General features: G+C 47.1%; 1 protein-coding gene across 1 annotated transcript; it reads right to left on the bottom strand.

Moving 5' to 3' along the window:
• Positions 1-4011: 4011 nt before the first annotated feature.
• On the bottom strand, positions 4012-21931 carry LOC142191387 (tyrosinase-like). Its single transcript, XM_075262349.1, has 4 exons — positions 21123-21931; positions 18150-18360; positions 6485-6626; positions 4012-4240 (listed from the first exon to the last, which is right to left on the bottom strand). The coding sequence occupies exons 1-4, from the start codon at positions 21903-21905 to the stop codon at positions 4012-4014; spliced, it is 1365 nt and encodes a 454-aa protein (XP_075118450.1). The 5' UTR covers positions 21906-21931.
• Between the last annotated feature and the right edge of the window lie 1449 nt (positions 21932-23380).

Here is a 23380-nt window from a genome sequence, read left to right as displayed (position 1 = left end):
ATTCGATTGAATATTATGTTATTCGATATATTCGATTCCAATCGAATACCACGCGGTAAACGCAGTAAAAATTTGTATCCCCTCCCACCTTCCCTGGCACTTTTTTTGCACCAATAACTGTGCAGGGGAGGTGGGACAGGAAGCAGGAAAACGGAGGCATAAAAAAAAAAATAGTCATTGGCTGGCAAAATCAGCTGACCTCGGATTTATAAGAATGGTTAGCCATGTTTGTGTGGTTTGGTGAGACAAGGAGAGAGATCTGCTTAGCTAGCAGCACTTATAAGGCTGTATTAGGAGGAGGCATTGAGGTTCCCACCACTAGTCCAGGACCTTCTACAGTGGAGGTGACAGCTCCTTTGGCCTCCCCGCCTTCCAGTCTCATTGCTATACATCTCCAGCGCCCCCTTTCTTCAGCTTTGCACATCCTGAGTCTCCTCCATCTTCTGTCTTATTACTAGTTCCATCACTTAGTAGTCAGGTGGGAGGGGAGAGGCAGTACAGAGTCTCCATCCTGTAGCTGCACTAGTGGTATTACTACTGATGTCCAGGCCAGGGGTGGACACAGACGGCTGAGGGACCGAGGACAAGAATAGTCATAGCCCCTTGTATTCCAGTATCTTGGCATAGGGCGCCCCCTTATGTATCTCAGGTAATCCATCAGTAATAGCCATTAGCTTACAGATTTACCTGCAGCATAATAGACAGTAGAAAGCTGTTATAGTGATAGAGCCCCCCGACCTACAGGGCCCACCGACCTACAGAGCCCCCCGACCTACAGAGCCCCTATACAGCTGCACAGGCTGCACCGATGGTCCTGCTCCTGTTCTGCTAGCATGGTGTCCAGATTATAGCTTGTTTAACTAATTATTAAAGGGACCCCCCAATAACACCTTCTAGATGTGAATGAATGAAATCTTCTCATTGTTTGTTCTGTACAAAGTTGAATGTGATGACAACAAAATCATCAATGGAAATCACATTTATTAACCAATGGAGGCTTGGATTTGGAGTCACCCCCCAAAATTAAAGTGAAAATCCCACTCCAGGATGATCCCACTGTGATGTAATGTCCATAAAACCTGTCATTATGAGGCTGAGTAGTGTGTGTGGCCTCCATGGGCCTGTATGACCTCCCTACAACACCTGGACAGGCTCCTGATGAGGCTGAGTAGTGTGTGCGGCCTCCACGGGCCTGTATGACCTCCCTACAACACCTGGACATGCTCCTGATGGGGCTGAGTAGTGTGTGTGACCTCCACGGGCCTGTATGACCTCCCTACAACACCTGGGCATGCTCCTGATGGGGCTGAGTAGTGTGTGTGACCTCTACGTGTCTGTATGACCTCCCTACAACACCTGGACATGCTCCTGATGAGGCTGAGTAGTGTGTGTGGCCTCCACGGGCCTGTATGACCTCCCTACAACACCTGGACATGCTCCTGATGAGGCTGAGTAGTGTGTGTGGCCTCCACGTGTCTGTATGACCTCCCTACAACACCTGGAAATGCTCCTGATGAGGCTGAGTAGTGTGTGTGACCTCCCCGGGCCTGTATGACCTCCCTACAACACCTGGACATGCTCCTGATGAGGCTGAGTAGTGTGTGTGACCTCCACGTGTCTGTATGACCTCCCTACAACACCTGGACATGCTCCTGATGGGGCTGAGTAGTGTGTGTGACCTCCACGTGTCTGTATGACCTCCCTACAACACCTGGACATGCTCCTGATGAGGCTGAGTAGTGTGTGTGGCCTCCACGTGTCTGTATGACCTCCCTACAACACCTGGGCATGCTCCTGATGAGGCTGAGTAGTGTGTGTGACCTCCACGGGCCTGTATGACCTCCCTACAACACCTGGACACGCTCCTGATGAGGCTGAGTAGTGTGTGTGACCTCACCGGGCCTGTATGACCTCCCTACAACACCTGGACATGCTCCTGATGAGGCTGAGTAGTGTGTGCGACCTCCACGGGCCTGTATGACCTCCCTACAACACCTGGACATGCTCCTGATGGGGCTGAGTAGTGTGTGTGACCTCCCCGGGCCTGTATGACCTCCCTACAACACCTGGACATGCTCCTGATGAGACTGAGTAGTGTGTGTGACCTCCACGTGTCTGTATGACCTCCCTACAACACCTGGACATGCTCCTGATGAGGCTGAGTAGTGTGTGACCTCCCCGGGCCTGTACGACCTCCCTACAACACCTGGGCATGCTCCTGATGGGGCTGAGTAGTGTGTGTGACCTCCACGGGCCTGTATGACCTCCCTACAACACCTGGACATGCTCCTGATGAGGCTGAGTAGTGTGTGTGACCTCCACGGGCCTGTATGACCTCCCTACAACACCTGGAAATGCTCCTGATGAGGCTGAGTAGTGTGTGTGACCTCCCCGGGCCTGTATGACCTCCCTACAACACCTGGACATGCTCCTAATGAGGCTGAGTAGTGTGTGTGACCTCCACGTGTCTGTATGACCTCCCTACAACACCTGGACATGCTCCTGATGGGGCTGAGTAGTGTGTGTGACCTCCACGGGCCTGTACGACCTCCCTACAACACCTGGACATGCTCCTGATGAGGCTGAGTAGTGTGTGTGACCTCCACAGGCCTGTATGACCTCCCTACAACACCTGGACATGCTCCTGATGAGGCTGAGTAGTGTGTGTGACCTCACCGGGCCTGTATGACCTCCCTACAACACCTGGGCATGCTCCTGATGGGGCTGAGTAGTGTGTGTGACCTCCACGGGCCTGTATGACCTCCCTACAACACCTGGACATGCTCCTGATGAGGCTGAGTAGTGTGTGTGACCTCCTCGGGCCTGTATGACCTCCCTACAACACCTGGACATGCTCCTAATGAGGCTGAGTAGTGTGTGTGACCTCCTCGGGCCTGTATGACCTCCCTACAACACCTGGACATGCTCCTAATGAGGCTGAGTAGTGTGTGTGACCTCCTCGGGCCTGTATGACCTCCCTACAACACCTGGGCATGCTCCTAATGAGGCTGAGTAGTTTGTGTGACCTCCACGTGTCTGTATGACCTCCCTACAACACCTGGACATGCTCCTGATGAGGCTGAGTAGTGTGTGTGGCCTCCACGTGTCTGTATGACCTCCCTACAACACCTGGACATGCTCCTGATGAGACTGAGTAGTGTGTGACCTCCACGTGTCTGTATGACCTCCCTACAACACCTGGACATGCTCCTGATGAGGCTGAGTAGTGTGTGTGGCCTCCCTGGGCCTGTATGACCTCTCTACAACACCTGGGCATGGTCCTAATGAGGCTGAGTAGTGTGTGTGACCTCTTTGGGCCTGTATAACCTCCCTACAACACCTGGACATGCTCCTGATGAGGCTGAGTAGTGTGTGTGGCCTCCACGTGTCTGTATGACCTCCCTACAACACCTGGACATGCTCCTGATGGGGTTGTGGATGGTCTCCTGAGGGATCTCCTCCCAGACCTGGACTGAAGCATCTGACAACTCCTGGACAGTCTGTGGATGGAGCGAGACATGATGTCCCAGATGTACTCCATCGGATTCAGGTCTGAGGATCTGCTGACACACTCCGGCCACATGAGGTATGGCATTGTCCTGCATTAGGAGGAACCCTGGGCCAACAGCATCACCATATGGTCTCACAAGGGGTCTGAGGATCTCATCTTGGTACCTAATGGCAGTAAGGAGACCTCTGGCCAGCACATGGAGGGCTGTGCGGCACCACACCATTACTGAGCCACTGCCAAACCGGTCATGCTGAAGGATGTTTCAGGCAGCAAGACATGACAGAGTGTGGAGACGCCGTGGAGAGCGATCTGCTGCCTGCAACATCCTTCAGCATGATCGGTTTGGCAGTGGCTCAGTAATGGTGGGGTTGTTCTCAACACCATCTTGGAGAACTAAACCCAGATCTTATGTGGATGTTGCTTTCTCCAATCCTAGTTAGTATGTGCCTATAGTGATGTGTTATAGTCAAGTGTCAGTCTCGTGTCCATCACATGTCACATCAGTATAACACATGTACAGATGAATATGAGGTCTCTGCATGCTCTACATCTCTGAGATCCATGTGCGTGTACTCGTATCCATAGGCCGTAGACGTCTGCAGCAAATGTTTATTGGTCACACAGGGGAGGAAGGGCATGGCGCACTCTAGTGGTCGGTGACCCCGATGATTATTTTCTGGATACGTTTCTGGTGTTGCGTTGTATTTCCTTATCCACACTTCATACAGCCTGGAAGAGAAGAGACAATGACTGATTCATTAGGGACACGTGTCCTGTCATATATGATGATGTCATCAGTATAGTCACTGACCGCTCCTCTGTCACCAGTCACATGATTATCATCTTCTCTCTCACTGGTCACTCAGCTCTTACTCTATTATATAAAATTGTCCCATTGGTGTAGCCAGTGGACCATCTGAGGCACCAGGGATTGGCTGTGATATGAAAGTAGGTCCTCTACACCTAGACCAGTGACAGTGACAAGGAGACGTCCTCTACACCTAGACCAGTGACAGTGACAAGGAGACGTCCTCTACACCTAGACCAGTGACAGTGACAAGGAGACGTCCTCTACACCTAGACCAGTGACAGTGACAAGGAGACGTCCTCTACACCTAGACCGGTGACAGTGACAAGGGGACGTCCTCTACACCTAGACCGGTGACAGTGACAAGGGGGCGTCCTCTACACCTAGAACGGTGACAGTGACAAGGAGACGTCCTCTACACCTAGACCAGTGACAGTGACAAGGAGACGTCCTCTACACCTAGACCGGTGACAGTGACAAGGGGACGTCCTCTACACCTAGACCAGTGACAGTGACAAGGAGACGTCCTCTACACCTAGACCAGTGACAGTGACAAGGAGACGTCCTCTACACCTAGACCAGTGACAGTGACAAGGAGACGTCCTCTACACCTAGACCAGTGACAGTGACAAGGAGACGTCCTCTACACCTAGACCAGTGACAGTGACAAGGAGACGTCCTCTACACCTAGACCGGTGACAGTGACAAGGGGACGTCCTCTACACCTAGACCGGTGACAGTGACAAGGAGACGCCCTATACACCTAGACCGGTGACAGTGACAAGGAGACGTCCTCTACACCTAGACCGGTGACAGTGACAAGGGGGCGTCCTCTACACCTAGACCAGTGACAGTGACAAGGGGACGTCCTCTACACCTAGACCAGTGACAGTGACAAGGGGACGTCCTCTACACCTAGACCGGTGACAGTGACAAGGAGACGTCCTCTACACCTAGACCAGTAACAGTGACAAGGAGACGTCCTCTACACCTAGACCAGTGACAGTGACAAGGAGACGTCCTCTACACCTAGACCAGTGACAGTGACAAGGGAACGTCCTCTACACCTAGACCAGTAACAGTGACAAGGAGACGTCCTCTACACCTAGACCAGTGACAGTGACAAGGAGACGTCCTCTACACCTAGACCAGTGACAGTGACAAGTGGACGTCCTCTACACCTAGACCAGTGACAGTGACAAGGAGACGTCCTCTACACCTAGACCAGTGACAGTGACAAGGAGACGTCCTCTACACCTAGACCGGTGACAGTGACAAGGGGACGTCCTCTACACCTAGACCGGTGACAGTGACAAGGGGGCGTCCTCTACACCTAGACCAGTGACAGTGACAAGGGGACGTCCTCTACACCTAGACCGGTGACAGTGACAAGGAGACTTCCTCTACACCTAGACCAGTAACAGTGACAAGGAGACGCCCTATACACCTAGATCAGTGACAGTGACAAGGAGACGTCCTCTACACCTAGACCGGTGACAGTGACAAGGAGACTTCCTCTACACCTAGACCGGTGACAGTGACAAGGAGACTTCCTCTACACCTAGATCAGTGACAGTGACAAGGAGACGTCCTCTACACCTAGACCGGTGACAGTGACAAGGGGACATCCTCTACACCTAGACCAGTGACAAGGGGACATCCTCTACACCTAGACCAGTGACAGTGCCAAGGGGATGTCCTCTACACCTAGACCAGTGACAGGGGGACGTCCTCTACACCTAGACCAGTGACAGTGACAAGGGGACGTCCTCTACACCTAGACCAGTGACAAGGGAACGTCCTCTACACCTAAACCGGTGACAGTGACAAGGAGACGTCCTCTACACCTAGACCGGTGACAGTGACAAGGAGACGTCCTCTACACCTAGATCAGTGACAGTGACAAGGGGACGTCCTCTACACCTAGACCAGGGACAGTAACAAGGGGACGTCCTCTACACCTAGACCATGGACAGTGACAAGGGGACGTCCTCTACACCTAGACCAGGGACAGTAACAAGGGGTTGTCCTCTACACCTAGACCAGTGACAAGGGAACATCCTCTACACCTATACTGGTGACAGTGACAAGGAGACGTCCTCTACAGCTAGACCAGTGAACAGTAAATACTACAAGCAGTTATCAGACAATAGTCAATGACTTACTTATCTATGTAGGCATGGTGCAGTATAAAGATGGGGTCATTGCCAGATATTGGGACCTGAGACATCGTCCCCCCAATATAATCATGGAACATATTGTGCATGTTTTCATCCTCGCTCTTCCCATCCAAAGGGTTCAAGAATCCTGAAAGAGCAGAAGAGGAAAAAGTATCATCAGTGTAAGAGCGAGAGATGAGAGATCTGCTTGGGAATAAACAGGATTCCACAAAAAATTATCAAAAAGTTTTGGATTTTATCTGAATCTTTTAGGGCTTGAAACCCACAAATCAGTATTATATTCAGGGGTCTTCTGAGACACTATAGGGAAGTAAGAAGAGGTCCAGGAGATGAGGAGAAAAACAACAAACATTGACACGTCTCCTGAGATGCCTTACAGTCTTCTGTCATCTTTTTTTTTCTTATTTTTTTTTTTTTCTTATGGTAGAGTTGGAAGGGACCTCAAGGGCCATCGGGTCCAACCCCCTGCAAGTGCAGGTTTTCCTAAATCATCCCAGCTATATGTTTCTCCAGATTCCGCTTGAAGATTTCCATTGATGGAGCGCCCACCACCTCCCGTGGCAGCCTATTCCACTCTCTCACTCCCCTCACTGTCAGAAAGTTTTTCCTAATGTCTAATCTGTATCTCTTTCCCTTTCGTTTCATCCCATTGCTTCTTGTACTTCCTTGTGCTAATGAGAATAGGGGAGATCCCTCTGCACTGTGACTACCTCTCAGATATTTGTAGACTGCTATTAAATCTCCCCTCAGCCTTCTCTTCTGCAAACTAAACAATCCCAGTTCTTTTAGCCGCTCCTCATAGGACATGGTTTGCAGACCTTCCACCATTTTGGTTGCTCTTCTCTGGACTTGCTCCAATATATCGATGTCTTTCTTGAATTGAGGCGCCCAGAACTGTACACAGTATTCCAGGTGTGGTCTGACCAGGGAAGAGGACAGCGGAATAATGACCTCTCTTCATCTAGATTCAATGCTTGTCTTAATACATCCCAGAATTGTATTCGCCTTTTTTGCAGCAGCACCGCACTGTTGGCTCATGTTGAATTTGTGATCTACTATTATGCCCAAGTCCTTTTCCCCTATGCTATCACTTAGTTCTATTCCTCCCATACTATATATGTTTTTTACATTTCTGTTACCCAGATGTAGAACTTTGCATTTGTCCCTGTTAAATCCCATTTTGTTCTCCTCCGCCCATTGTTCCAGTGTGTCTAAGTCCTTTTGAATACACTCTCTCTCCTCTCTAGTGTTGGCTATTCCTCCTATCTTCGTATCATCTGCAAATTTTATGAGTTCCCCAATAATTCCATTGTCCAGATTATTTATAAAGATATTAAAAAGTACTGGGTCCAGAACAGAGCCCTGCGGCACCCTGCTTTTGACTTTCTTCCAGTTGGATGTGTAGCCATTTAGTATTACTCGTTGTGCCCGATCATTAAGCCAGTTGTGAATCCACCGAACTGATTTTTTGTCAAAGCCATACTTAATCATTTTTTCAATAAGAAGGTTATGTGATACTTTATCAAATGCCTTACTGAAGTCAAGATATACTATGTCCACGGCATTCCCTTGGTCCAACCATTCAGTGATTTTGTTGTAGAAGGAAATCAGGTTAGTCTGACAAGATTTATTGGTCATAAAGCCGTGCTGGCTCTGGTTAATTAATGCCTTCCCATCCAGGTACCGAAGTAAATGTTCCTTGACAATTTGCTCAAAGATTTTTCCTGCTATCGAGGTCAGACTTACCGGCCTGTAATTTCCTGGATCGTCCCTTTTCTCCTTTTTGTAGATGGGGACAACATTTGCCCTTTTCCAATCTAAAGGGACCACTCCTGTTTCCCATGATTTACCGAAGATTATAGCAAGGGGTTCTGTTATTTCCTCTGCTATCTCTTTCAGGACTCTAGGGTGTAAATCATCTGGTCCTGGGGACTTGGTTTCCTGTAACTTGGCTAAGTGCTCTCTTACCAGACCTTTGCTTATAGTCAGCTTGGAGTCCTCCTTCCCCTCATCTCCATCACCATTAATGTCGATATTTCCATTAGTTTCTTGGGAGAAGACGGATACAAAATATGAATTTAGTAGCTCCACCTGCTGTTCCACCATGTTAACTGTTTCTCCTTTGTCATTCTTCAGGACTCCAATGGTCTCCTTCACTTTTCTTTTGCTTTTAACATATCCCCAAAATCCTTTTACCTTACTCTTTGCCTCTTTTGCAAGCTTCAATTCGTGTTCAGCCTTAGCTCCTTTGATGCTTGTCTTGCAGAGTCTGCAGACTGCTGTGTACTCTTCCTTAGGTATACTTCCCATCTTCCACTTTTTGTATGTTTCCTTTTTCCTTTTTAGCAGGTTATGTAATTTTTTGGTCATCCATCCTGATATTTTTAGGTGCTTCCCATTTTTCTTCCTTCTAGGTATTGTTAGTTCCTGTGCTTTAATGATTTCCCTACGGAAGATTTCCCACCCTTCATGTGCATTTTTGTGCTTAAGAATTTTGCACCATGGAATTCTGCTAACCCTTGCCTTCAGGCTCTTGAAGTCTGCACTGCTAAAGTCGAGCCTTGAAGTCTGTGTCTTCTCAGGTCTTCTTCTTCTTGCAACCCCAAACTCAAGTATAGCATGATCGCTGAATCCCAGTGTCCCTGCTACCCGTAGTCCCTTAACCATGTGCTCTTTGTTGGTTAGGACTAGGTCCAAAATGGATGTTCCTCTCGTGTTTTCTTCTACTAGCTGGGCAATGAAGTTGTCTGCTAGAGACAACTTGTGTCCTCCTGAGTCCTCCAGACTCCTGGTCACTATCACAGGCCCAGGGTGAGAACTAAGACATAAGATTGGGCCTCAGGAATCACCAGGGGAGGGCGAATGTGCCAATGTCAGGACACTTGTGAAAAAGAGCCAGAGTGTCAGGACTCCTAGGATTATATATATCTATAATACATAGTGTATGACACTGTCAGGACTCGTAGGACTATATATATATATATATATATATATATATATATATATATATATATATATATATCTATAATACATAGTGTATGACACTGTCAGGACTCGTAGGACTATATATATATATATATATATATATATATATATATATATATATCTATAATACATAGTGTATGACACTGTCAGGACTCCTAGGACTATATATATCTATAATACATAGTGTATGACACTGTCAGGGCTCCTAGGATTATATATATCTATAATACATAGTGTATGACACTGTCAGGACTCGTAGGACTATATATATATATATATATATATATATATATATATATATATATATATATATCTATAATACATAGTGTATGACACTGTCAGGACTCCTAGGACTATATATATCTATAATACATAGTGTATGACACTGTCAGGACTCCTAGGACTATATATATATCTATAATACATAGTGTATGACACTGTCAGGGCTCCTAGGACTATATATATCTATAATACATAGTGTATGACACTGTCAGGGCTCCTAGGACTATATATATCTATAATACATAGTGTATGACACTGTCAGGGCTCCTAGGACTATATATAACTATAATACATAGTGTATGATACTGTCAGGGCTCCTAGGACTATATATATATCTATAATACATAGTGTATGACACTGTCAGGGCTCCTAGGACTATATATATCTATAATACATAGTGTATGACACTGTCAGGACTCCTAGGACTATTCAGTCAACTCTCGATATAACGTATTGTCGGGACCGGGAAAATAAATACGTTATAAGGCGAATATGTTATACGTATATAACGTATTTCACGGTGCTAGACCCCGAATACGTTATTCACGATAACTATGTCAAACCGCGATGCAATTGACACAAAACGATCTTTACCAGTGTGCAACTCCATGTCAGGCTTACCTTCTGCTGCACAGTAAACTTAGTCCTCTTTTTGGGAGGCATTCTGGCATCAATAAACAACGAAAACCGGCACTTCACACGACACGAGACACGTATGCCTTGCTTCCGGCGAACTAATCTACCCAGAGGGCAATGCAGTGAGAGACTCGTCAGAGGCTCGCACGTATAATGTACTACATTATACACGGCAGAAAATGCATGCGATTGGCTGGGTGGGGCCCGTCTGTACACAACGTACTACATTATATGTGGCGAAAAGTGCATGCAATTGGCTGCAGGGGTCCGAAAAAGAGCTATGTTATATGCGAACCGTATTACGTTATAACAGGATAAAAATACATGTAGATTAGTCGGGACCAGAGAAAATATACGTTATAGCCGATATACTTTATATACCGATATGTAATATTGAGAGTCGACTGTATATATATCTATAATACATAGTGTATGACACTGTCAGGGCTCCTAGGACTATATATATATCTATAATACATAGTGTATGACACTGTCAGGGCTCCTAGGACTATATATATCTATAATACATAGTGTATGACACTGTCAGGACTCCTAGGACTATATATATCTATAATACATAGTGTATGACACTGTCAGGACTCCTAGGACTATATATATCTATAATACATAGTGTATGACACTGTCAGGGCTCCTAGGACTATATATATATCTATAATACATAGTGTATGACACTGTCAGGGCTCCTAGGACTATATATATCTATAATACATAGTGTATGACACTGTCAGGGCTCCTAGGACTATATATATCTATAATACATAGTGTATGACACTGTCAGGGCTCCTAGGACTATATATATATCTATAATACATAGTGTATGACACTGTCAGGACTCCTAGGACTATATATATATCTATAATACATAGTGTATGACACTGTCAGGACTCCTAGGACTATATATATCTATAATACATAGTGTATGACACTGTCAGGGCTCCTAGGACTATATATATATCTATAATACATAGTGTATGACACTGTCAGGGCTCCTAGGACTATATATATCTATAATACATAGTGTATGACACTGTCAGGGCTCCTAGGACTATATATATCTATAATACATAGTGTATGACACTGTCAGGACTCCTAGGACTATATATATCTATAATACATAGTGTATGACACTGTCAGGACTCCTAGGACTATATATATCTATAATACATAGTGTATGACACTGTCAGGGCTCCTAGGACTATATATATATCTATAATACATAGTGTATGACACTGTCAGGGCTCCTAGGACTATATATATATCTATAATACATAGTGTATGACACTGTCAGGGCTCCTAGGACTATATATATATCTATAATACATAGTGTATGACACTGTCAGGGCTCCTAGGACTATATATATCTATAATACATAGTGTATGACACTGTCAGGGCTCCTAGGACTATATATATCTATAATACATAGTGTATGACACTGTCAGGGCTCCTAGGACTATATATATATATCTATAATACATAGTGTATGACACTGTCAGGGCTCCTAGGACTATATATATCTATAATACATAGTGTATGACACTGTCAGGACTCCTAGGACTATATATATATCTATAATACATAGTGTATGACACTGTCAGGGCTCCTAGGACTATATATATATCTATAATACATAGTGTATGACACTGTCAGGGCTCCTAGGACTATATATATCTATAATACATAGTGTATGACACGTTCAGGGCTCCTAGGACTATATATATCTATAATACATAGTGTATGACACTGTCAGGACTCCTAGGACTATATATATATATCTATAATACATAGTGTATGACACTGTCAGGGCTCCTAGGACTATATATATATCTATAATACATAGTGTATGACACTGCCAGGGCTCCTAGGGCTATATATATCTATAATACATAGTGTATGACACTGTCAGGACTCCTAGGACTATATATATCTATAATACATAGTGTATGACACTGTCAGGTCTCCTAGGACTATATATATATATCTATAATACATAGTGTATGACACTGTCAGGACTCCTAGGACTATATATCTATAATACCTAGTGTATGACACTGTCAGGGCTCCTAGGACTATATATATATCTATAATACATAGTGTATGACACTGTCAGGACTCCTAGGACTATATATATCTATAATACATAGTGTATGACACTGTCAGGGCTCCTAGGACTATATATATATATCTATAATACATAGTGTATGACACTGTCAGGACTCCTAGGACTATATATATCTATAATACATAGTGTATGACACTGTCATACACTATGCGAACGATATGGGAACAAAATAATTAAAACTTCATCTTTGTTGGTTACTGACGACGTTGCCACCCACATTCTTCTTGTTAGTACTTACACAGTTTCCTTCTCCCCCTCCTGTTGCCTTTGCTGCCCTGTTATTTTCCAGCCATATTACTGCACACTGCCTAACTATAATAGTGATTGGCAATAGTCCTCACTAGGGTTGAGCCGATCATGATCGTTTTTAAAATGCAATTTCCGATCATTATCCATTTGAACCCAATCCCAATTCCAATCCCAATGCAAGGCAATAGGATTTTTTTAGTATTCGAAGATCAAATTTTAAAGATGATCCTATTCGCTACACAGCAAGGAGTCCAATAATTGTTTAAATTTTTGAACTCCACGCTGTGTAGTGATTAAAGAAAAATCCCCAGTGGTTTCTGCTTGCCTGCACAGATCCGCTGCCGCTCCCAGTTCTTCTTGGTATGGTCTTGTTGTGGCTCCTAAGTTGTGGCTCCTTGTTGTGGCTCACTCTCCTAAGCCACAAGCTCCGCCTTCTCCCAGCATCTCTATAATACTAGACTAGGGAGGCGGGGGTGGGGGGTGGGGTGCAGGGTGCTCTGAAGGCATGTGAAGGAGAGAGGATTGGACTAGAAGAGGGCAGCGGCAGCAGATCTGTGCAGGTAAGTTGAGAGAAGTTCGCGAGTAGCGAGATACTACTGTACATTGACTTGTCTAGTAGATAGAATAGTCAATGTACAGTAGTATCTATCTACTCGCGGACTTGCCTACTTGTCCTCACAGCAGCGCAGCACACAGTGATTTACCGCAGCCTGCCACTCTTCTGCTTCATCCCTGTTTTATCATATATTCATCTGAGTATAACAGGAACGAAGCAGAAGAGTGGCAGGCTGCGGTAAATCCATAGGAATGAATGGACGCAGCCAGCACGCAGAGAGTTAAGCAGCCGGCCGCTTATATTCATTCCTATGGGTGCTAAGCTTTCCCCACAATGATTGGCCAGTAGACCTCTATTCAGGTTGAACCCGGCTGGGAACGGATCGGTTCTCCTATCTCTACCATAGAAAGATTATGAATGATAATCTGTTTTCCCTTAGCCCAAACAGCAGCACAACTGGGGTATTCCTGCCCCTATGAGCTGTTAGGACAGGTGGAATTTTTAATTACCTAACAGCTTTTGACCCCTATAAGAGGCCGGAAGACCTGCTCCTCCCTTGTGTTAGTAACAAGTATGATATACAGAGAACAATTTATGCCAAGAGATACACACATATACAAAAAAATCTGTACAACAGTACCTCCTAGGGAGGGAGCCTTGTGCTGCTGTTTGGGCTAAGGGAAAACAGATTATCATTCATAATCTTTCTTTCCCCCTACGCCCAACAGCAGCACAACTGGGGATTTAGCAAGTATCGCTTCCCCGAGGGCGGGTCATCCTGCCAGGCTGATGCCAAGACGGAGTGCCCAAATGCTGTAGCATCGGCCGTACGCCAGTCCAGTCTGTAGTGTTTGGCAAAAGTCAGCTGTGAGCTCCATGAGGCTGCAGCACATATCTGGTCCAGAGAGAGGAACCGTGTCTCTGCCCATGATGTCGCCACTGCTCGGGTGGCATGGGCTCGTAGGAAATCTGGAACAGGAAGATTCTGAGCCCGTAGGGAACAGCTGATAGCTTCTCTGATCCATCTCGACAGGGTTACCTTTGATGCTTTAGAGCCTCTATTGTGGCCAAACACATTAACCAGAAGATTCTCTGATCTTCGGAACGGTGCTGTACGATCCAGGTAGATACGTAGTGCTCTTACCAGATCCAGTGTGTGTAGCTTCTCCTCCTGCTCCGTAGCAGGAGAGGGAAAGAAATCCCGGCAGGGTGATCACTTGATTGGTGTTTTGAAGTGTTGGTACCTTTGGCAAGAATCCCAGAACGAACCTTAGCTGTACTCTGTCAGGAAAGAAAGTTATGAAAGGTTCGGAGGCTGCTAGAGCCTGCAATTCGCCAACCCTCTTGGCGGAGGTTATTGCCAGCAGGAAAGTCACTTTAAATGACAGGTACTTCCAGTCCACTTCAGATAATGGTTCGAAGAGGGGCGCACAGAGCCCTTGTAGAACCACGGCCAGGTCCCACCTTGGGACGGGGGACCGTACCTGGGGGAGGAGCCTGGCAGCCCCCCTAAGGAACTGTTTGACAAGAGGATCTTGTGATAACCGTGTCTCCAGGAGAGCAGATAGAGCTGACACTTGAACCTTGAGGGTGGCAGGTGCTAGTCCTCTTTCTAGGCTGTTCTGTAAGAACTCTAGGACTGCATCTCTGTCTGGATCGTGCTGGTTATCTGTACACCAGTCTCGGAATATCCATGCGATCCTTCGGTAGCTCTGATTGGTTGCCTCTGCTCTTGAATGGGCTAAGGTACTTAGCACTCCCTGGGACAATCCTCTGTCTGCGCGTATGGCGCGGTTAACCTCCAGGTAGTGAGGTTGAATTTGTCTAGGCCCAGGCACGGCCGACTGTTCAGTGACACCAGGTTCCTGACTGGTGGAAGTCTCCAGTAGTTCCCCCGACTCATAAGGATAAGGTCAGTGAACCATGCCCTTTTTGGCCAGAACGGCATGATCACTATTGCCGAGGTCTGGTCCTGCCTGAGTTTCGCCAATATCTTCGGGATCATCAGGATGGGAGGGAACACGTATGCCAGTTCGAACCTCCATGGTATTGACAGGGCATCCACCGCCAAAGGGTTTTCTTCCTGGTACAGGGAGCAAAACCTTTCTACTTTGGCGTTGTATTGGGTGGCCATCAGATCCACCTCGGGGAGACCCCACCTCCTGGTCAGGTAGTGGAAGATGTCCTGATTCAAGGACCATTCGCCTGCGGTCGGGCGGCCTCTGCTGAGTTGATTTGCTAGGACGTTGAGGCGGCCCTGAATATGTACCGCGGCCAGCTGGGAGAGGTTCCGTTCTGCCCAGGAGAAGATCAGGTTGGTGACTTGCAGGAGCGAGGGGGACCTGGTTCCTCCCTGCTTGTTGATATAATGGACTGTCGTCAGATTGTCCGACCTTACCTTGACCGCCTTCCCCCGCAGAAGTGGTGCAAATGACAGAAGGGCTAGATGAACTGTGGTAAGCTCGTGCCAGTTGGATGAGTGCGTCCTCTCCCGCTGATTCCATGTACCTTGTACCGGGGTCTCCCCCAGGTGAGCTCACCAGCCTGTGAGGGAGGCATCTGTAGTCAACAGGGTCCAGGCGGGCTGGACCGAGGACTTCCCATCTCACAGATGGGTCCACCAGGGCAAGGTTCGCCGGGTGCTGATGGTTAACTGGATTGGCTTCTGTAATCCTGTAGGACTGTGATTCCAGACTCTCAAGATCTCATTCTGTAGTGGGTGCATATGCCATAGGGCCCAAGGAACTGCATCTAGGGTAGCGGACATCAACCCAAGGACCTTCATGGCCGTCCTGATGGTGACCTTCCATGTAGAAGATAAATGATGTACTGCCCGAGCAGTCTTCCTTTTGCGAGGAGAGGGTAGAGAGACCGTCATGCTGAGAGAGTCTAGAATAAGTCCCAGGAACTGAACTTGAGTTGATGGCACCACCACTGACTTCTGCCAGTTTACCAGCCACCCCAGCTTGTCTAGTAGAGCTACGACGGTCTGCACCTGCATGGTAAGAACCTCCTTTGAATGAGCCTTGAGGAGCCAGTCGTCCAGGTACGGGACTATGAATATGTCCTTGGCAAGTGACGAGAGTTCTGCCCGCAGACCAGTGGCCACCTCGTTCACAACCAAGCCCAGGGACAGCTTCGCCACAGCCACGTCAACCTTCAGCGGAGGACCCCACGCCTTTAGCTGACTCTCAGAGACCGGGAATAAGGTCTTAAATCGCCTGGATGGCACAAAGGGTCTTTCCGGGTGCCTCCATTCGCTCTCCATCAGGCGAAGCATTTCTGAAGAAGGTCTGAAGGTATGGGACCTTCGGCTTGAGCCTTCTCCACCTTCACGGTCTCTGATCCTAAGTGTTTTAAACACTTTAGACATCTTCTCTAAGGGGAAGATCGCCTTTTCCTCCTCAGAATCCGATGACGACTCCACGTCCTTGAGGCGCAGGTTCTCCAGGGGCGGTAGGGACAACTCACAGTCCAGACGCGGTCTTTTGGCAGAGCATTCCATCCTTTTCATGGAGTCATGGACGAAGCCATTTCCCGCATGGGGGTTGCCTCAGAAGAGGGAGGGCTCTACACCCTGGACAAGAGCGATACTGGGAGTCGTCAGGCAGTGGAACTCTGCAGGTAGCGCATGAAAGATGCTTCCTCTTCGCCACGGCTTTCCTCTGGGGAGGAACAGTAGAGGAGGAAGAAGAAGACATTCTGAGAAGAAACAAAAAATACTACTAACAAACTTTTGCCCCCCATAGTGGGACTCCCTTACCACCCCTTCCCCCTGGCCGCCGTCATCAAACCTGAATCAACGGAGCAGCTTTCCAGGACAAAGTTGACCAAGGAGCTTCTCTAGTTGAGGTGCCAGTAACCGGAGCAACAGGCACTGAATGATGGTTTAGGAGGGATTATATAGGCCAGGGGGCGGGACTACCAGAGGGAACGCCCCCATTCCTTTCTTGGGGCAAATGTGGAGGAAAAGAATACAAAAAAATAGGGGGGAGGGACCCCTCAACACAGCCAGGATCCTCAGGAACTGGAGGGGACACCCCCGTTACTCACCCCGGCATCCTCTCGTCTCTAGGGGAGTTCAGTCTGCCCGCCGTGCGACCTGCATATCGCGCATGCACGGCAGACAAATAAGCCGGTGGAGCCGGGGAACCAGAGAAAGGTTCCCAGGAGCAAAGTTCCTAGCCGCGCAGGGAAGCCCCAGACCCGACGCAGCAATGGTACAGGCGCGCGCCTGAGCCGGAGAGCTCCCCCGGCGGGGGAGGAGGAAGCAGAGGCTCTGAAAGAGCAAAAGAGAAAGGGGAAGAAAAAAGAAGCAAAAAGGTCTTCCGCTGTCAGGTAAGAGGGGGGGAGAGAGAGTAGCAGACCCCTAGGAGAGGTCAGAACCCCTGCTCCCCCCCCGACCACCTGTCCTGTGCACAGGACAGAAAAAAACACAAGGGAGGAGCATGTCTTCCGGCCTCTTATAGGGGTCAAAAGCTGTTAGGTAATTAAAAGTTCCACCTGTCCTAACAGCTCATAGGGGCAGGAATACCCCAGTTGTGCTGCTGTTGGGCGTAGGGGGAAAGAGTGTTATTATATCATTTCCATTCCAGAATGACATGAGACAGATGGATAAACCTCACAGGTATTTGGGAAACAAATCTCACAAGGTTCTCCCATCTCTACGATAGATAACAAGGTGCACACCATAGGCTGCTCGGAATCAGCTTGTGCCTCGCTATTATAACAAATCACCTGCAGCCGTGTGCCATGACCTACAGAACAGAGGATGATCACTTGATTCATTTTTGACTTTTACCTTCCAGACAATTCCGGAAACTGTATTTTGATGTGCTGTCGAATGGTTCAGTGTCAAACGTCTTCCATTTCAGTGTGTGCTGGACATCTAGATATGTGGGGAGACGCGTGGATGGGTTCCTTCCTGGTTTTCTCAGCAGATTTTCTACAGGGAATCTCCTCTCAGCACTCCGACAGTAGGCATCAACGTAATTGTAGCCACTACAGATGGCCTGCAGGATTACAGAAGAGATGACATAGGCAGCTGCTGATAAGATACAGTAATGGAACCAGAGAGTCTGCAACATGAGGAACAAGAACCATCATATAGTCGCACAATCAGGGTTCAAAGCCAAGCTGTGTGCTCATTAAAGGCTCATTAAAGGCTGCAATTTTAATCACTAACGCTAGGATCACACCTGCGTTCTACTCTCCGTTCTGTGCTTTCCGTCTCCTGCATGCCAGAAGACGGAAAGCACAGACCAGGTCCATCCGTGAGCGGCGGTGAGCGTTTTATGCTCTCCGCCGCAAAACCGGATTTTTTAATCCGGACACAGAGTACTGCATGTCCGACTCTGTGTCCGGATTAAAAAACCCGGTTTCGCGGCGGAGTGCACAAACCGCTCAGCTTTCTCACCAATTCAAATGAAAGACTCCTGCAGGTTTCCGTCTCCTGCTCTGTTTTATGCAGGAAACGGAAACCTGCAGAACGGGCACCTGGGCTCAGATGTGAACAAGCCCTAAGCTGTGTGCCCATCAGAGACTGTAACCACTAAGCTGTGTGTGCCTCAGAGACTGTAACCACTAAGCTTTGTGCCCATCAGAGACTGTAACCACTAAGCTGTGTGCCCATCAGAGACTGTAACCACTAAGCTGTGTGCCCATCAGAGACTGTAACCACTAAGCTGTGTGCCCCTCAGAGACTGTAACCACTAAGCTGTGTGCTCATCAGAGACTGTAACCACTAAGCTGTGTGTGCCTCAGAGACTGTAACCACTAAGCTGTGTGCCCATCAGAGACTGTAACCACTAAGCTGTGTGCTCATCAGAGACTGTAACCACTAAGCTGTGTGCTCATCAGAGACTGTAACCACTAAGCTGTGTGCTCATCAGAGACTGTAACCACTAAGCTGTGTGCTCATCAGAGACTGTAACCACTAAGTTGTGTGCCCATCAGAGACTGTAACCACTAAGCTGTGTGCCCATCAGAGACTGTAACCACTAAGCTGTGTGCCCATCAGAGACTGTAACCACTAAGCTGTGTGCCCACCAGAGACTGTAACTACTAAGCTGTGTGCCCACCAGAGACTGTAACCACTAAGCTCTGTGCCCATCAGAGACTGTAACCACTAAACTCTGTGCCCATCAGAGACTGTAACCACTAAACTCTGTGCCCATCAGAGACTGTAACCACTAAGCTGTGTGCCCATCAGAGAATATAACTACTAAGCTGTGTGCCCATCAGAGACTGTAACCACTAAGCTGTGTGCCCACCAGACTGTAACCACTAAGCTGTGTGCCCATCAGAGACTGTAACCACTAAGCTGTGTGCCCATCAGAGACTGTAACCACTAAGCTGTGTGCCCATCAGAGAATATAACTACTAAGCTGTGTGCCCATCAGAGAATGTAACTACTAAGCTGTGTGCCATCAGAGACTGTAACCACTAAGCTCTGTGCCCATCACAGACTGTAACCACTAAGCTGTTTGCCCATCAGATACTGTAACTACCAATCTGTGTACCCATCGGAGACTATACTTACCATGCTATGTGCTCATCTAAGTTTCATTATTTTTTACCACTTTGTGCCCCATCTTGGATTATTCTCTATTTTTGAGCTGTACATGAATTACTGTATCATCCTTGAGTCAGGTGCCATGTCAGGGTCAGCTCACACATTACATACTAACCCTCTTACACACTAACGTTACATTTTGCATATTTTATGTTACATGCCAATTACATGTGATCCATCATGGCATGTAATGTGCTGCAGGTCAAGGCAAAGCTTGATACATGTTTGGATACAATTCAGTGGTTAGCCTGACCTCCTGTTCCGGCTCAGTCAGCTCCTCTGCTAGTTTTTGGTCATGCGGACAGTAACCCCTGCTAGACAACTCTGCAGCCAGATGGTAACCAACCAGTATAATCCAATGTGGCCAAAGCTATTGAGGCCATTCCCCTTCCTCTATTATTGTTCTGTGTAGGACTTGTGGGGGGCTAATAATATCTTATGAAAAATTATGTATAGAGGTAGAGGCAGCGATTATTCTATCTGTCCAGCTCTCTCTCCCAGAGAGATGCAGTTTGGATCTTGCCAGACTGGTTATGCAAGACATTATGCACTGTGCTATCTTACAAAGAAACTAAAATGGAGACAGTTCGGCAGGGACTACGGGCATTGTTAGGAGAAGATCAAAGACGAAAGACCCTTTTAAGATAAAGGGACAAGAGAAGGGTAATTAAGCTAATTGTCTCCAACAAGGATGTCTATTGTCTTTAGAATACCATGAGATAGACATCTAGTGTGTGTATTTGAGACATGTGCTGATGGCTGCCATTTTGTGAGGCCATGCGACCAGTATACCATGAGCTCACAGACTCCATTTTAGAGAGGCCATGTGTCTTCTACAACTCACACCCCCACTCAGCCCTCAGGGGTGTGTGACCTCCGTCCAGTTTCTTATCCAATAGATATGCATCAGGGCTATTGTTACAAACTTCTCCACCAATAGATGTTAGGCTAATTATACTAGCCAATCCTGTTCTGTCTATGCCATGTGATATATACTTTGTTCTAGCCACCATTAAACCAGAATCCATTTTGATACACTACCATCTGTGTCTTGTGGTTCTCCAGGTCAAAGATCGGCTGTAGCCGATCTTGGCCTGTTAATTAATTTTCCTTTACAGACAGCATATCTCTGGGGTATTATGATTCCCCCGACAGACTAACAAACAAAACTTACAGGAAGTAGTACAATGTGTCACTCACCCCCCAGGAAGCAAAGTATGATGACGAGATGATATTGCCTTGTAGGTCATTACTGCCCAGGAAGTCTTCAGTGCAGATGGAGCAGTTTTTCTCATGACTCCAGTTATAATATGGTAGCGTAAAGTCCTCGTCTCCCATCAGCTCCTGGATCTCGCTCTCCAGGAAGAGGAGCAGCCTACGATGCCACCCTGGGAAGGCTGGACCCGCGTGGGCATAGTTGGTTTTTGAGGTGAAGGTGCTGTTCATTAGTATTGGCTTCATGGCGTAATAATGTATCCAAGCAAAAACATCATAAATGGTGGCATTGATAAATTTATACGTGCCGCGGTGGTGTCTGTCACCAGTGACCAGTATGACATAGTTCTTACTGATGGTGTATTTGGCCAGGTTGAGGTAACTGAAGAACCTCCTTCTTTCTAACACGGACAACTCCCGGATCTCTTTCCTCACCACAGTTCTTGGTTTATCACATTTGTCACCAGAATATCCAGGTTTGCACCTCCCGCAGTTAAATCCACCGTAATTACCAAAACACTCACAGGTGAAGGCAAAGTGGCCTTGTGGCCAGTTCAGACGGTCATCATAGTGCTGGATGTCCTTAAAACTTCTTTTGGACTTCCAATCAACGCAAACTCCACGTTTTGCATTTCTGCCACAGGGACTTCCATTCCATAAAGGACAACATGTTTTATTAAGTTGAGCGTCCTCTGTCATACAGACACGGGGAAACTGACCATGTGAACTTCCGATGGCCAGGGTCAGTGATAGAAGTAGGAGAAGCATGTCTGCTGTGGGTGTGTCTCCTATGGATGTGTCTTCTGTGGGTTTTTCTCCTGTGTATGTGTGTCCTGTAGATTTGTCTCCTGTAAATGAGTCTCCTGTAGATGTGTCTTCTGTAGATGAGTCTCCTGTAGATGAGTCTCCTGTAGATGCGTCTCCTGTAGATGAGTCTCCTGTGGATGTGTCTGCTGTGGATTTGTCTCCTTTAGATGAATCTCCTATGGATGCATCTCCTGTGGATGTGTCTCCTGTGGATGCGTCTCCTATGGATGTGTCTTCTGTGGGTATGTTTCCTATGGGTGTCTCCTGTAGATGTGTCTCCTGTGGATTTGTCTCCTTTAGATGAATCTCCTGTGGATGTGCCTCCTGTGGGTACGTTTCCTATGGATGTATCTCCTGTGGGTACGTTTCCTATGGATGTGTCTCCTCTGGATGTGTCTCCTGTAGATGTGTCTCCTGTGGATGCATCTCCTAAGGATGTGTCTTCTGTGGGTATGTTTCCTATGGGTGTCTCCTGTAGATGTGTCTCCTGTGGATGCGTCTCCTATGGATGTGTCTCCTGTGGATGCGTCTCCTATGGATGTGTCTTCTGTGGGTATGTTTCCTATGGGTGTCTCCTGTAGATGTGTCTCCTGTGGATGCGTCTCCTATGGATGTGTCTCCTGTGGATGCGTCTCCTATGGATGTGTCTTCTGTGGGTATGTTTCCTATGGGTGTCTCCTGTGGATGTATCTGACGTGGATTAGTCTACAAGAGAAGAAGTAGAACCATTTATTAATTCATGTTCGGCCTCCACTGCTAATAAGCTAATAAACGTTCTTCTCATCCCCTATAGACAAGGTCCTATACAAAAAAAACCTTTTGCGGCGTGGCCTGACCACTCATGGTGCTGCTGCTTGAATTGTGAGCTCAGGCCTTCATTAAATGAAAAAAGCAGCTCACAGTGTTAATGTCAGGTGAGAACAGCGAGGTAGAGACCCGGGAACTATCATACCTCATAGAAAAAGCTAAAGAATCGGCTCTGCAACCAAACTGAGTTCTTCCCCAGAGGACCTCCTACGAGATGATCCTCAGTGAGATAGCGGCCATCTTACCCACCCTTATCTTCTGCATCATCATGTGGCAAATGCTCAGACATATCTGGCAATGAGATAAGTGACGAACCCAGTGCTACGCCATCATCTAAGGCGAGTGTGCAGACAATGCTGAACCTCCTGAAAGCCTCCTTAGAGATTTCAAGTCTTTGTCGACTGAGCTAGGTCAGGAGATCTGGGAACTGGGAGACAAAAAGTGACTGAGCAAATCCTCTAACATTCCACTAGTCCTGGGCTTAGACACCAAGAAGGCATTTGACGGTGTGAATTGGTCCTTCATGACTGCGGTATTGCAGAGGTTTGGTTTCTTGCCCTGTTTTGTTACAGCTATATAATCTCCGTATGATGGACCTTCGGCTAGGCTCAGGACTGACCGGACTCTCC

The sequence above is a fragment of the Leptodactylus fuscus genome, chromosome 1, assembly GCF_031893055.1.
Source record: "Leptodactylus fuscus isolate aLepFus1 chromosome 1, aLepFus1.hap2, whole genome shotgun sequence".
Classification (NCBI taxonomy): domain Eukaryota; kingdom Metazoa; phylum Chordata; class Amphibia; order Anura; family Leptodactylidae; genus Leptodactylus; species Leptodactylus fuscus.
This window is presented reverse-complemented; position numbering and strand designations above follow the sequence as displayed.